Raw genomic sequence first — 16492 nt, forward strand, 5'->3', positions numbered from 1 at the left:
GTAGTACATCTGGATTTAGATCTACAGTCGACTTATCTATTGCAATTATATTTAGGAAATTTGCTTAATATGTCTTAAATTCTCCATTGAGCATGTTCTTAGTCATTATGCGAGTCAAGAGCCTTCAGTGATGACATGGAATCTATAATAATTGTAGAGTCAAGCTCAGTGTCATAAGTTAATTTTAGTGCCATTAGGATGGCAAACAATTCAGTTTGCATTGTAGATGCCTGAGTGTTAATTCTTATGCCTAATTCAACATAGTTCCTGTCATTATTATCTAGGGAAGTAGGAACAAGAGCAAATTCAGCCCTACCAGTAGACTCCTGCTCAGATCCATCAGTGTATATAACGTGTGATACGGCTTTACATTCTGTATATTTGCATTAAAAGAATCAGTGAACTTTTACTTTCTGCCATCATTCACAATATTGCTGTCTTGCCAAAGGCTTACAGATACGACAGTTTAAATGTCTTTCTAAACAGCAAATACCCCAAACCCTTCCTTTAGAGTGCAGGCAGTGTACTTCCCACTTCCAGGACCCAGTTCTGGCTAACTAATTTTCCTGAATCCCCACAAAATGTAACCTTGCTCACACACAATCATAGGTTGTTTGCATTGTTGTTGCATGCGGGGAGCAATGATTAGGCTTTGGAGGGGCATGGTGGAGTGGGTTGAAGGGGCATGCCCACCAGGCTTGCCCTCTGGGGGAAGCTATGGGACCTAGGCCTGTAGGTTTACTGTCTACATTTCGCTCGGCAACCTACCACCATGGTTGTCCCTGACCATGACTGGCTGTAAAAAAAAACTTGGTTTCTTTCTTGCAGGAACAGGGCACAGAACACAAATAAAAACATTTATATATACATATGTGGACTTGGGAAAAAAAAACTTCCTACAAGGAGGGAAGAAAAAAAGTGGGTGTGCTAAAACAACATCATGGTCCAAGGCAGTGAGCATCAAGGGGCATCACTGCATGCCTTCCTGCATATGGACAGATACTGCAACACAGGAGACATCGCTGCAGCTGAGCTGTGACGTAACAGGGTACGGTCTCCTCTGGAGCCATGAAGCAGTCATCATAGTAGTCGCTGCAGGGTTCACTCATCCTGGAGTACAACCTACCGGTGCCCTTAACCCTTAAACTGTCCAAACGTAGATCTACGTTTTTTCAACATTTGAAAGTATGTAAAAAAGTAGATCTTCTTTTTTTTATATGTGTATTTGAAAACGTGTAAAAAACTTTGATCTACGTTTTTTTTTTTTATATTTGAAAATACAGTGGACCCCCGCATAACGATATTATTTCAATCCAGAAGTCTGTTTAGGTGCCGTTGTAAACCGAATTTGTTCCCATAAGAAATATTGTGAATTAGATTAGTCCATTTCAGACCCCTAAAAATACACCTACAAAAGCACTTACAAAAATAAACTTACATAATTGGTCGAGTTGGGAGCTGATCGTTATCCGGGGGTCCACTGTATGTATAAAAACGTAGATCTACTTTCGGAGCACTACGCATGTGAACATAGATCTGCTTGGACAGTTTAACCCCTTGACTGTCGCAACCCCCAATCCTGAGGTGTCTCCTGGTATTGCAAAATTTAAAAAAAAAAAAAAAAATTCTTATGAAATGATAGAGTAAGTAAGTAAGTAAGTAAGAATCTTTACCCGATTGTAATGACACCAAAAAAAACGAAATTTGATGGAAAACTGACGGAATTATGCTCTCGCTAAGTTAGTGACCTCAGTGGTATTTACAAATCAGCGATTTCGCCCACTTTGAGCCCTATTTTCGGCTAATTCCGTTGTTCCAGTCGACCAAACTCATAGCTATTTCTTTAGAACTCCATTTTTTCTATCGATTGAGTACAGGAAACTGCTCATTTACCAATTTCAACTACCCAGTAATGTGGTCAGAAATTTGTAATTTGGCCAATTTCACAAAAATTAAAAAATATGACAATTTCAAAATAAGGTCCAGAATGAACAATGCAGACATTCCTGGCTCTAAAATAACATTTTCTTTGTTCATCAGTCATGTCTCCAGGCCCCTCTGATATTACTCTTGCTTTCTATTTTGAATTTTTATTCAAACAAAAAATAGAAGACTTACTATTATGCAGACTACTGCAATACTGTAATAATTGTATAAATAACATAAACCCATTCATAACTGCATATTAGAATGGCTAGTTGGACATTTATAGGACAATGGCATCATTTGTTTACTTTTGAACATTGGCAAAAATCAAACATTTCCCCTACTTTGAGCTCCATTTCAAAGTTCTTTTTATAGTAAAATCAATCAAAATCACCTCTATTTCTATAATATGTTTTCCATTCTATCAAATGAGACCAAGAAAACGAGAATACAACCATAAATAATATACAAAAATAGACCACAAAGTTGGCATTTTAATTAAAAAAATGGTCCGAGTTTTTTTTTCTCATGCACTGCGTGCTCCAGGATTTTTTTTATATGGTGCACACTGACCACACAGACCCATTCTCTCACATGTGGGTCTACCAGCTTTCTCCTGCTTGATTTGAAGCCGCTAGAATTTATGAGTATATATACGTCAAACACGGTACCTCGTAAGACGTATATGTATATACGGCCGCGACAGTCAAAGGGTTAAGGGTTAAGCGAGGCGTTGTCAGTACTTGGCAATTGGGCAGGACTACTTCTGGCAAGCGACTCAGGAGGACATTTCTCGAATGGTGTTGTCACTGGGGCTGTCACTGCTGGCGAGTGTGAAGCGAGTCGTGGCAGAGACAACTGGGCGAAACATCTGGGAGTCGCAACAGCATGCACTGTTTGCAGTGAGTGAGCTAGCAGTCAAAGTTACATCAGCTTTGTGCAGGCTGCTCACTGAAGCTATTCTCTTGACAGTTGGAGTTATACCAGAGGTTAGTCTAAGCGTCCTCAGACTGGTTCTCTACATACAACTGCACTCTGATGGTCAAGGTGTAGTGAAACGAGTCTCGATGGGAATCGTAGTGGGTACAACTCAGCAGGGCATCTACGAGCAGCGTACAATAAGAGCTTTCTGTACAAGGGGCTCAGATGCTCATAACTGACGCCAGGACTAAGTGTCACCTGGCAGTGGTCACTCCGGGTGACAAGTAACACGAGGTGCTACATGGTGGTCTGGGCTCAGAACATACTGTGGTCCACACACACAGCTGGGCTCAAGACTACACAGGGCACAAGGAAAACTTGTACACACCCACTGCACGTGTGGTTGCAACATGACACTTTTCTGTGGAAAAATCGACACTAAGCCATACACGAACATGTAAGAACACTGAGAGGAATTAATTAACACATGACATATATCTTCTCTCAGACTTCTCAACAATACTGAAAATGCTCACTGTGAAACTATAGCACTCGATGTGACATGATGTCAGGCGTGACATCGTGAGGTGATGTCATGGGGTGACATTGTGAGGTGACATCAGCAGACATCTCTAGGTGACTTCCTGGAGTGATGTCATGAGGGATGTCATTTAGTGACATTGCGAGGTGACATCAGGGCAGCATGGTGATGTGAAGTCACCCACGGCAGCATCGTGGGTGATGTCGTGAGGGATGTCATGGGGTGATATTGCGAGGTGATGTCAGGCAGACATCCAGGGCAATGTCAGGCAATGGGACGTCATGGGTGATGCGGGCAGCATGGTGCCATCATGGGTGATGCAAGGCAGCATGTGGTTTGTGTAATTTGCTTGGTAACCCACGTGGCTTCGTGATCCACATGGCTTTGAGTGACCTTGGGCATTCGGATACACAGCACTGGCAAAGAATTCGCAGGAATACAGCAGAGAGGGAGTGGTCAGTGGTGGCGTACACTAGGGCGAGCGTGGGTGAGTGGCGTATGGTGGAGCTAGGACCGTGTGCCTACCTTCTCTCACTTCACAACACATGAGAGAGACACCCTCACTAGACACAGAAATCGCCACAAACTCGCATCTGACTTGCTGAAATAGCCGTGCTGGGCTGAAAACAACAGCAGCACATGCAGGTGATGCTGAGCACTTGACTGAGAAACAGCATGGAATGCTGTGGCTTGGAGTCACTTATATTTCTCAAAGAAATTTGGCAAATTTCGGCCTGGATCCTGCTTGTACCTGTGTCTGGATGCTGAGACTTGCAGACACAACATCAGTATAACTCGTTGTGAGACAGATCCTTCTTGTGTAGGGTGATTAAGTGAAGAGAACTCCATTTCCCTTCCTCCTCTCTGGCAAACAACTACTGTGACCAATGCTTCCACCAATGTTTTCTAGGTTAATTGTATCGTTTGCTGCAGGCCGGGATACACAGGCAGTGTGTTAGTGTCCATGGCCCCCAGGGGGTCATGCCAATGAGGGAGAGAGGGGTAGGCCTTATTGACTCTAGGATGCCTGGGTGCCAAGTGAGAGAGGGGCATGGTGATGTGGGTTGAAAGGGCATGCCCACCAGGCTTACTCTCTGGGGGAAGCTATGGGAACTAGGCATGTAGGCTTACAGTCCACAACTCCAACAGCTCGTTAAGTCCCAAAAATCATGTGTGTCTACTTAGTCCTATCTAACATGTTCACACATGCCTGCTTAATGTCCAAGCCCCTTACACACAAAACCTCCTTTACTCCCTCCCTCCTTCCTTTCCTAGGACGACCCATACCCCTGCCTTCCCTCTACTAAATTCAGTTTAAGATTAAGGAGGAAATGAATATATAAACTGAACACTATGATCTGATTTTAGGGGGGCCTTTCTTTTAACTCAGACTATGGCAATGATAATACCTTGAATCTGCTATCCTCTATTGAATTATGTTTTTGTAGGGACATGAATTGCACACTGAAGGTAAAAGTCTTATTACAGGTTCCAACAGAGATGAACAGGAGGAAACTGTTCAGTTACATATACAAAGCCTAGATACAAAGCCTAGTCTCCTGCCTATGGAAACTGATGTCATTTCATCGGAAGAGGATGATATTCTTGCTCGGGAATCCCCAGAGAGTACTCATAGATCTACTCCAAGTCCTAATGGTGACCTTTTAAAGGTAAGGCTTTTGTTTGTGCTTGTATACAGTAGGGCCCCGCTTTACGGCGTTTCGCTTTACGGCGTTTTCCTTTATGGCATTTCGCTTTACGGCATTTCGCTTTACGGCGTTTCGCTAATACGGTCATTTCCAATTATGACCAAAACTCGCTATATGGCTCCCCCCACCTGACTTTCTAATACAGTCACCGCGCCCCGCCCGGTTTGTTTACATTCTTTGTGAGATCCGTAAGCGCTAAGTCTCTCCATTTTGGCTGGAAACTCCAAAATTTTAAGTGTTTTTAAAAGTTATTTCATATTTTATATATACTCTGATAATTATACTTATGTATACCTGTACTTAAATGAACTTACATACTGTGCTGGCGTGCAGGTACACATTAAAATCAGTAAGAGTGTCTTATGTCTCGAGACTTCATACTAGTAATGATAATAATAATCATCGAGTCTCATTAAATGTATATTACGTTGATATACATATTTTCATTAATCCATCTATGATATTTTTTCAAAATTATATAATAAACACGATACATAACATATAAAGATGATAAATGCACCCCACAGTAGAATAAATAAACATAAATATGAGATGTGGTAGCAGACGACTTGCACAAGTGACGCCATATTAGAAATAATAATAATAATAATAATAATAATCACGGAGTCTCATTAAATGTCGTATATTACGTTAATATACACATTTTCATTAATCCATGCATGATATTTTTTTCAAAATTATATAATAAACATGATACATAACATATAAAGATGATAAATACACCCTACAATAAAATAAATAAACATAAATATGAGATGTGGTAACCAGATAACTTGTACAGTGATGCCAAGAATAACATTTTCTCTAATCTAACATAAGAGAAAATGTGTTACTGGGGGTAACTGTAGAAAATTATTCCTTTCGTATGTATGTAAGTAAGTTTATTCAGGTATACACAAATACAGTTACATAGATTATCATACATAACAACATATGTGTAGAGAACCTAGGATAACCCAAAAAAGTCAGAGTGGCTTATTTCCATTGCCTTCACTCAGAGTGTCATTTCTTCTCAAAATGATGTTACATGAGAATGGGAGTGTTCTTTATTTATTCTACCGTATCAATGTAGAGACAACCTGTACACAATGTAACTTGTACACAAACCAGACCTGTACACTTTGTTTATAAAACTTACCTTCGCCTGGTTTGTTTATATAACTCTGCGCCTGTCCTCTCTCATGCACTCATTCTTTCTCTCTCTCATTTATTCGTTTTATCTCATTTACTTACTCCTGACCCTACATTAAGACTACAGATATTTTAAGGTAAGTAATGAGTGAACTGTATATACATTTTATCGCTCTGGGATGCTTAAATATCATAGAATATATGTGTGGGTGGGTTGGCCTGGTATGGTAGCCCGGCTGACTACCATACATACCACACTTGATTTTTTACAATAAATGCTACTCATCTCACCCTAGATTAAGACTACAAATATTTTAAGGTAAGTAATGAGTAAACTGTATATGCATTTTATCGCTCTGGGATGCTTAAATGTAATAGAATGTTGTGTAGGTGGGGTGGCCTGGTATGTTAGCCTGGCTGGCTACCATACATACTACACTTGATTTCTTACAATAAATACTACTTGTCTTACCCTAGATTAAGACTATGAATATTTTAAAGTAAGTAATGAGTGCACTATGTGTGTATTGTACTTTTTTATTGTTTTTTGATGCCTAGTTCTAATGCTAACTTAATATATGTTAGTGTAAACTTGTTATCCAGTATTAGTATGCATTTATAAGTGGAAAAAAAGGGTGTTCCACTTTACGGCGGTAGCCTGGAACCTAACCTGCCGTATAAGTGGGGCCCTACTGTATATTGGTATTTATAAAACTATTTGCAGGTCATTACAGCATTATGCCATGTCTTAATCCTAAGCAATTCACAGTATACTGATACATCTCCCTAATATATTTGTTTTTGAGCCCAGTTATTTTCCCTAAAATATCCAAATTCAGTGTTTTGTATGCAGTTGCCCATTTTCTTAAATGAAGTGGAAGTCCACATCGCATATATGCATATCAAGTAATAAGTAGGCTCAATATTTTAAAATACTTCAGGAATACATCCCTGTGACTTACACTGTGAAGATGAGTTGTGTATTATGACTTCAGTACAGTACAAAGCCTGCACTTCGAAAGTAGAGTGAGAATGTTGCAGTATCATGGGTCAACATTGGGTTAAGATGTATGTATATGCCCATCTAGAAAGGAAGCTGGAGAGTAAGTGATGGCAAAGTGTTTTCTTTTTTTGAAGATATATTTTTTTGAAGATATTTGAAGATATTCAGGTAGTAGGTTGGTAGACAGCAACCACCCAGGGAGGTACTACCGTCCTGCCAAGTGAGTGTAAAACGAAGCCTGTGATTGTTTTACATGATGGTAGGATTGCTGATGTCTTTTGTCTGTCTCATAAATATGCAAGATTACAGGCATGTCTTGCTACTTCTACTTACACTTAGGTCACACTACACATACATGTACACATTTATTTATACACACTCATCTGAGTTTTCTTTGATTTTATCTTAATAGTTCTTGGTCTTATTAATTTTCCTTTTATATCCATGGGGAAGTGGAATAAGAATCTTTCCTCCGTAAGCCATGCGTGTTGTAAAAGTCAACTAAAATGCCGGGAACAATGGGCTAGTAACCCCTTTTCCTGTAAAGATTACTAAAAAGAATAAGAAGAAGAAAATTGTCAAAGTGGGAAGTCTGAATGTGCGTGGATGTTGTGCAGATGATAAGAAAGAGATGATTGTGGATGTTATGAATGAGAAGAAGCTGGATGTCCTGGCTTTAAGTGAAACAAAGCTGAAGGGGGTGGGAGAGTTTCAGTGGAGAGGAATAAATGGGATTAGGTCAGGGGTTTCAAATAGAGTTAGAGCTAAAGAAGGAGTAGCAATAATGTTGAAGGATAAGCTATGGCAGGAAAAGAGGGACTATAAATGTATTAATTCAAGGATTATGTGGAATAAAATAAAGATTGGATGTGAAAAGTGGGTTATAATAAGCGTGTATGCACCTGGAGAAGAGAGAAGTGTAGAGGAGAGAGAGAGATTTTGGGAAATGTTGAGTGAATGCGTGGGGAGTTTTGAATCAAGTGTGAGAGTAATGGTGGTTGGGGATTTCAATGCTAAAGTGGGTAAAAATGTTATGGAAGGAGTAGTAGGTAAATTTGGGGTGCCAGGGGTAAATGTAAATAGGGAGCCTTTAATTGAGCTATGTGTAGAAAGAAATTTGGTAATAAGTAATACATATTTTATGAAAAAGAGGATAAATAAATATACAAGGTATGATGTAGCACGTAATGAAAGTAGTTTATTAGATTATGTATTGGTGGATAAAAGGTTGATGGGTAGGCTCCAGGATGTACATGTTTATAGAGGGGCAACTGATATATCGGATCATTATTTAGTTGTAGCTACAGTTAGAGTAAGAGGTAGATGGGAAAAGAGGAAGGTGGCAACAACAAGTAAGAGGGAGGTGAAAGTGTATAAACTAAGGGAGGAGGAAGTTCGGGTGAGATATAAGCGACTATTGGCAGAAAGGTGGGCTAGTGCAAAGATGAGTAGTGGGGGGGTTGAAGAGGGTTGGAATAGTTTTAAAAATGCAGTATTAGAATGTGGGGCAGAAGTTTGTGGTTATAGGAGGGTGGGGGCAGGAGGAAAGAGGAGTGATTGGTGGAATGATGAAGTAAAGGGTGTGATAAAAGAGAAAAAGGTAGCTTATGAGAGGTTTTTACAAAGCAGAAGTGTTATAAGAAGAGCAGAGTATATGGAGAGTAAAAGAAAGGTAAAGAGAGTGGTGAGAGAGTGCAAAAGGAGAGCAGATGATAGAGTGGGAGAGGCACTGTCAAGAAATTTTAATGAAAATAAGAAAAAATTTTGGAGTGAGTTAAACAAGTTAAGAAAGCCTATGGAAAATATGGATTTGTCAGTTAAAAACAGAGTAGGGGAGTTAGTAGATGGGGAGATGGAGGTATTGGGTAGATGGCGAGAATATTTTGAGGAACTTTTAAATGTTAAGGAAGAAACAGAGGCAGTAATTTCATGCACTGGTCAGGGAGGTATACCATCTTTTAGGAGTGAAGAAGAGCAGAATGTAAGTGTGGGGGAGGTTTTTTTTTTTTTTTTTTTTTTTTTCAACAAGTCGGCCGTCTCCCACCGAGGCAGGGTGACCCAAAAAAGAAAGAAAATCCCCAAAAAGAAAATACTTTCATCATCATTCAACACTTTCACCACACTCGCACATTATCACTGTTTTTGCAGAGGTGCTCAGAATACAACAGTCTAGAAGCATAAACATATAAAGATACACAACATATCCCTCCAAACTGCCAATATCCCAAACCCCTCCTTTAAAGTGCAGGCATTGTACTTCCCATTTCCAGGACTCAAGTCCGACTATATGAAAATAACCGGTTTCCCTGAATCCCTTCACTAAATATTACCCTGCTCACACTCCAACAGATCGTCAGGTCCCAAGTACCATTCGTCTCCATTCACTCCTATCTAACACGCTCACGCACGCTTGCTGGAAGTCCAAGCCCCTTACCCACAAAACCTCCTTTACCCCCTCTCTCCAACCCTTTCGAGGACGACCCCTACCCCGCCTTCCTTCCCCTATAGATTTATATGCTTTCCATGTCATTCTACTGTGATCCATTCTCTCTAAATGACCAAACCACCTCAACAACCCCTCTTCTGCCCTCTGACTAATACTTTTATTAACTCCACACCTTCTCCTAATTTCCACACTCCGAATTTTCTGCATAATATTTACACCACACATTGCCCTTAAACAGGACATCTCCGCTGCCTCCAACCGTCTCCTCGCTGCTGCATTTACCACCCAAGCTTCACACCCATATAAGAGTGTTGGTACTACTATACTTTCATACATTCCCTTCTTTGCCTCCATAGATAACGTTTTTTGACTCCACATATACCTCAACGCACCACTCACCTTTTTTCCCTCATCAATTCTATGATTAACCTCATCCTTCATAAATCCATCCGCCGACACGTCAACTCCCAAGTATCTGAAAACATTCACTTCTTCCATACTCCTCCTCCCCAATTTGATATGTGGGGGAGGTACGTGAGGCATTACGTAAAATGAAAGGGGGTAAAGCAGCTGGAACTGATGGGATCATGACAGAAATGTTAAAAGCAGGGGGGGATATAGTGTTGGAGTGGTTGGTACTTTTGTTTAATAAATGTATGAAAGAGGGGAAGGTACCTAGGGATTGGCAGAGAGCATGTATAGTCCCTTTATATAAAGGGAAAGGGGACAAAAGAGACTGTAAAAATTATAGAGGAATAAGCTTACTGAGTATACCAGGAAAAGTGTACGGTAGGGTTATAATTGAAAGAATTAGAGGTAAGACAGAATGTAGGATTGCGGATGAGCAAGGAGGTTTTAGAGTGGGTAGGGGATGTGTAGATCAGGTGTTTACATTGAAGCATATATGTGAACAGTATTTAGATAAAGATAGGGAAGTTTTTATTGCATTTATGGATTTAGAAAAGGCATATGATAGAGTAGATAGAGGAGCAATGTGGCAGATGTTGCAAGTATATGGAATAGGTGGTAAGTTATTAAATGCTGTAAAGAGTTTTTATGAGGATAGTGAGGCTCAGGTTAGGGTGTGTAGAAGAGAGGGAGACTACTTCCCGGTAAAAGTAGGTCTTAGACAGGGATGTGTAATGTCACCATGGTTGTTTAATATATTTATAGATGGGGTTGTAAAGGAAGTAATTGCTAGGGTGTTTGGGAGAGGGGTGGGATTAAATTATGGGGAATCAAATTCAAAATGGGAATTGACACAGTTACTTTTTGCTGATGATACTGTGCTTATGGGAGATTCTAAAGAAAAATTGCAAAGGTTAGTGGATGAGTTTGGGAATGTGTGTAAAGGTAGAAAGTTGAAAGTGAATATAGAAAAGAGTAAGGTGATGAGGGTGTCAAATGATTTAGATAAAGAAAAATTGGATATGAAATTGGGGAGGAGGAGTATGGAAGAAGTGAATGTTTTCAGATACTTGGGAGTTGACGTGTCGGCGGATGGATTTATGAAGGATGAGGTTAATCATAGAATTGATGAGGGAAAAAAGGTAAGTGGTGCGTTGAGGTATATGTGGAGTCAAAAAACGTTATCTATGGAGGCAAAGAAGGGAATGTATGAAAGTATAGTAGTACCAACACTCTTATATGGGTGTGAAGCTTGGGTGGTAAATGCAGCAGCGAGGAGACGGTTGGAGGCAGTGGAGATGTCCTGTTTAAGGGCAATGTGTGGTGTAAATATTATGCAGAAAATTCGGAGTGTGGAAATTAGGAGAAGGTGTGGAGTTAATAAAAGTATTAGTCAGAGGGCAGAAGAGGGGTTGTTGAGGTGGTTTGGTCATTTAGAGAGAATGGATCAAAGTAGAATGACATGGAAAGCATATAAATCTATAGGGGAAGGAAGGCGGGGTAGGGGTCGTCCTCGAAAGGGTTGGAGAGAGGGGGTAAAGGAGGTTTTGTGGGTAAGGGGCTTGGACTTCCAGCAAGCGTGCGTGAGCGTGTTAGATAGGAGTGAATGGAGACGAATGGTACTTGGGACCTGACGATCTGTTGGAGTGTGAGCAGGGTAATATTTAGTGAAGGGATTCAGGGAAACCGGTTATTTTCATATAGTCGGACTTGAGTCCTGGAAATGGGAAGTACAATGCCTGCACTTTAAAGGAGGGGTTTGGGATATTGGCAGTTTGGAGGGATATGTTGTGTATCTTTATATGTGTATGCTTCTAGACTGTTGTATTCTGAGCACCTCTGCAAAAACAGTGATAATGTGCGAGTGTGGTGAAAGTGTTGAATGATGATGAAAGTATTTTCTTTTTGGGGATTTTCTTTCTTTTTTTGGGTCACCCTGCCTCGGTGGGAGACGGCAGACTTGTTGAAAAAAAAAAAAAAAAAAATTCTACTTTAATGGGAAATGGACAATACAGTAGAACCCCTGTATCTGTGGATTTGGTTTGCATGGTTTTGGTTATCTGTGGTTTACTGAGGCTCGAGGATATTTTGGCGGGGAATTTGACATATTTTTCTAATTTTTTTTTGTTTTGTTTTTAATCTGAGTTCTTTCATCATGTGGTATTTATGGCTGTATTCTCATTTTCTTGGTCTCATCTGATAGAATGGAAGATATATTACAGAGATAGACATGATTTTGAATGGTTTACAGACTAAAAATAGCTTGAAATTGAGCTCAAAGTAGCAGAAATGTTTGATTTTTGTCAATGTTCAAGAGTAATCAAAACACATCATGCATCCAATAAACATCAACTGGTGAGCCAAATATGCATTCACAAGTGCACTGATATTATTTATACAATTATTACAATTATGCAGTAGACTGAATAACAGTAAATCTTGTGAATAAAAATTCAAAATGAAAAACAAATGTAATATAAGAGGGGCTGTGAAACATGACTAATGAATAGAGAAAAATGTTATTTTAGTGCCAGGAATTTCTACAGTGTTTATTCTGAAGCATATTTTCAAATTGGCCTTTTTGTGTGAAATTGGCCAAATTAGTAATTTCAGATCACTTTATTGGGTAGTTGAAATAAGTAAAAGAGTGGTTTCTTGTACTCGATAGAATGAGAGTTCTAGCAAAATAGCTATGAGTTTGGTCGACTGGAATGAAACAATGGAATTAGCTCAAAATAGGGCTCAAATTGGGTGAAATCGCTGATGCGTAAATATATCTGTGACCGCTAACTTTGCAGAAGCATAATTCCGTAAGTTTTCCATCAAATTTCATACTTTTTGGCTTCATTGCCTTCGGAAAAAGATTCATTATCATTTCATAGGATTTTTTTTTTTTATATATATTCTTTGACCTTGGGAGTGTTGTTGGTCAACAACCAAGAGCATGTACAAAAACCAGGACATTTTTTTCTCAAATTTCATGTTTGAAAACTAATTTGCTTGAGAAATAGTGCATTTGCCTCTGACATCGTCATTTTCAGTTATCGCCGACTTTTTTTGTCAAAATATTGTCTGTTTTCGTTGATCGCCTCAGGCTTCGTCGGTCGTTCCAAGCCTGTCCAAGCGCTGTGCTCACACAAAACCTCCCACACACTCATCCTGAGTCAGTGTGGCGTTGTTTCTCAGCGAGTGAACATTACCCTGCATGTTCATATGAAACATTTCGTAATAATCTCATGTTATTTGTGCTTGTTTATTGTGTGTGACAGCTAAATAAGCCACCATGGGCCCAAAGAAACTTCCTAGTGCCAACCCTTTGGTAAAGAAGATGAGAAACGTAATAGAATTCAAGAAAGAACTCGTAGAAAAATACGAAAGAGGCTGACCCTATGCCTGTTGTGGGATGCAGTGTGTCTTTGGGGAAGTCCATGGGGTTGGATGTGAGTGGGCAGGATGTGGAAGAGTTGGTGGAGGACCACAGTGAAGAGCTAACCACTGAAGAGCTGCAAGATCTTCACCTGGAACAGCAACAGACCATAGTTAAGGAAATTGCTTCAGAGGAGGAGGAAGAGAGAGGGGAGAAGGTGCCGCCTTCAGTGATTAACCCTTTGACTGTTTCGGCCATATACAGTGGACCCTCGCCTAACGTTGCCATCACCTAATGTTAAATCTGCCTATTGCTACATTTTAACGCTAAAATTTTGCCTCGCCTAGCGCTAAAAATCTCGCTCAATGCGATTCGTCCGAGACACGTCCATGTGCGGCCTGAGCCAGCCTCACTTGTTCCGCCGGTGGCATTGTTTACAAGCCAGCCTCCGTGGTCACATCCAAGCACACAATCGGAACATTTTGTATTATTACAGTGTTTTTAGTGATTTCACCTGCAAAATAAGTGACCATGGGCCCCAAGAAAGCTTCTAGTGCCAACTCTACAGGAATAAAGGTGAGAATTACTATGGATATGAAGAAAGAGATCATTGCTAAGTATGAAAGTGGAGTGCGTGTCTCCGAGCTGGCCAGGTTGTATAGTAAACCCCAATCAACCATCGCTACTATTGTGGCCAAGAAAACGGCAATCAAGGAAGCTGTTCTTGCCAAAGGTGCAACTTTGTTTTCGAAACAGAGATCACAAGTGATAGAAGATGTTGAGAGACTGTTATTGGTGTGGATAAACGAAAAACAGATAGCAGGAGATAGCATCTCTCAAGCGATCATAAGTGAAAAGGCGATAGAAGATGTTGAGAGACTGTTATTGGTGTGGATAAACGAAAAACAGATAGCAGGAGATAGCATCTCTCAAGCGATCATAAGTGAAAAGGCTAGGAAGTTGCATGAGGATTTAATTAGAAAAATGCCTGCAACTAGTGATGATGTGAGTGAATTTAAAGCCAGCAAAGGTTGGTTTGAGAGATTTAAGAAGCGTAGTGGCATGCATAGTGTGATAAGGCATGGTGAGGCTGCCAGTTCGGACCACAAAGCAGCTGAAAAATATGTGCAGGAATTCAAGGAGTACACAGGCAGTGAAGGACTGAAACCTGAACAAGTGTTTAATTGTGATGAAATAGGCTTGTTTTGGAAGAAAATGCCAAGCAGGATCTACATTACTCAGGAGGAAAAGGCACTCCCAGGACATAAGCCTATGAAAGACAGGCTTACTCTGTTAATGTGTGCTAATGGTAGTGGTGATTGCAAAGTGAAGCCTTTATTGGCGTCTCACTCTGAAACTCCCAGAGCGTTCAGGCAAAAGAATATCCTCAAGGCTAATTTGTGTGTGCTGTGGAGGGCAAACAGTAAGGCATGGGTCACTAGGGACTTTTTCTATGACTGGTTACACCATGCATTTGCCCCCACTGTGAAAAATTACCTAATTGAAAATAAATTAGACCTTAAGTGCCTCCTGGTGTTAGACAGTGCCCCTGGTCATCCTACAGACTTGGCAGAGCGACTTTGTGGGGACATGAGCTTCATTAAGGTGAAGTTTTTGCCTCCTAATACCACTCCTCTCCTGCAGCCCATGGACCAGCAGGTTATTGCAAACTTAAAAAAACTGTACATAAAAGCTCTGTTTGAAAGGTGCTTTGTAGTGACCTCAGAAACTCAATTGACTTTAAGAGAGTTTTGGAGAGATCACTTCAATATCCTCAATTGTGTAAACCTTATAGGTAAGGCTTGGGAGGGAGTGACTAAGAGGACCTTGAACTCTGCTTAGAAGAAACTGTGGCCAGAATGTGTAGACAAAAGGGATTTTGAAGGATTTGAGGCTAACCCTGAGAAGCGTATGCCAGTTGAGGAATCAGTTGTGGCATTGGGGAAGTCCTTGGGGTTGGAGGTTAGTGGGGAGGATGTGGAAGAGTTGGTGGAGGAGGACAGTGAAGAACTAACTACTGATGAGCTGCTAGATCATCTTCAACAGCAAGAGGCCACACCTGAGGAAACTGCTTTGGAGGAGGGGAGAGAGAAATTGAAGAAGTTGCCTACTTCAAAGATTAAGGAAATATGTGCAATGTGGCTTAAAGTGCAAACCTTTATGGATGAAAATCACCCTCAGACAGCTATTACAAGCCGTGCTGGTGACTATTACGCTGACAATGTTGTGAAACACTTTAGGAATGTCATAAAGGAACGAGAGGTGCAGACCTCTATGGACAGATATGTTGTGCGACAGAAGTCCAGTGACTCTGAAGCTGGTCCTAGTGGCAATAAAAGAAGGGAAGTAACCCCGGAAAAGGACTTGACACCTCAAGTCCTAATGGAAGGGGATTCCCCTTCTAAACACTAAGACCATCAACACTCTCCCCTCCTCCCATCCCATCAGTCATCACCATATCTTCAATAAAGGTAAGTGTCATGTAACTGTGCATGTCTTCTTCAGTTTGTGTGTATTAAAATTAATATTTCATGTGGTAAAATTTTTTTTTTTTTCATACTTTTGGGTGTCTTGCACGGATTAATTTGATTACTATTATTTCTTATGGGGAAAATTAATTTGCGTAACAATAATTTTGCCTAACATTGAGCTCTCAGGAATGGCTTAATAGCGTTATGTGAGGGTCCACTGTATGTACATCTTATGAGCCAATGTTTCCCGGCTTCAAATCAAGCAGGAGAAAACTGGTAGGCCCATACGTGAGAGAATGGATCTCAATGGTCAGTGTGCGCACTATAAAAAAAAATCGGGGAGCCAGTGGTGCATTGTGGGAATGCCATTTCAGTAGTCCCTGTTCAGCATGCCTAGCAGTAAGAAATATGTGACACCCCTACTTGGATTTTCAGCAAGCATGCGTGAGCATGTTAGATAGGAGGAAATGGAGACTAATGATTTTTGGGACCTGATGAACTGTTGAAGTGTGAGCAGGGTAATATTTTGTGAAGGGATTCAGAGAAAC

At 40.4% G+C, this 16492-nt stretch overlaps 1 protein-coding gene across 2 annotated transcripts in view; it reads left to right on the forward strand.

The window, feature by feature from the left end:
- Positions 1-16492, forward strand: part of LOC128689089 (biorientation of chromosomes in cell division protein 1-like 1) — an 83450-nt gene that overhangs the window by 32326 nt on the left and 34632 nt on the right. For both annotated transcript variants that reach the window (XM_070087250.1, XM_070087251.1), the window contains exon 4: positions 4877-5058. In XM_070087250.1, the coding sequence (XP_069943351.1) occupies positions 4877-5058 (182 nt within the window). The remainder of the gene's footprint in view (positions 1-4876; positions 5059-16492) is intronic.

This window comes from Cherax quadricarinatus, chromosome 21, assembly GCF_038502225.1.
Source record: "Cherax quadricarinatus isolate ZL_2023a chromosome 21, ASM3850222v1, whole genome shotgun sequence".
In the NCBI taxonomy this organism is placed as follows: Eukaryota; Metazoa; Arthropoda; class Malacostraca; order Decapoda; family Parastacidae; genus Cherax; species Cherax quadricarinatus.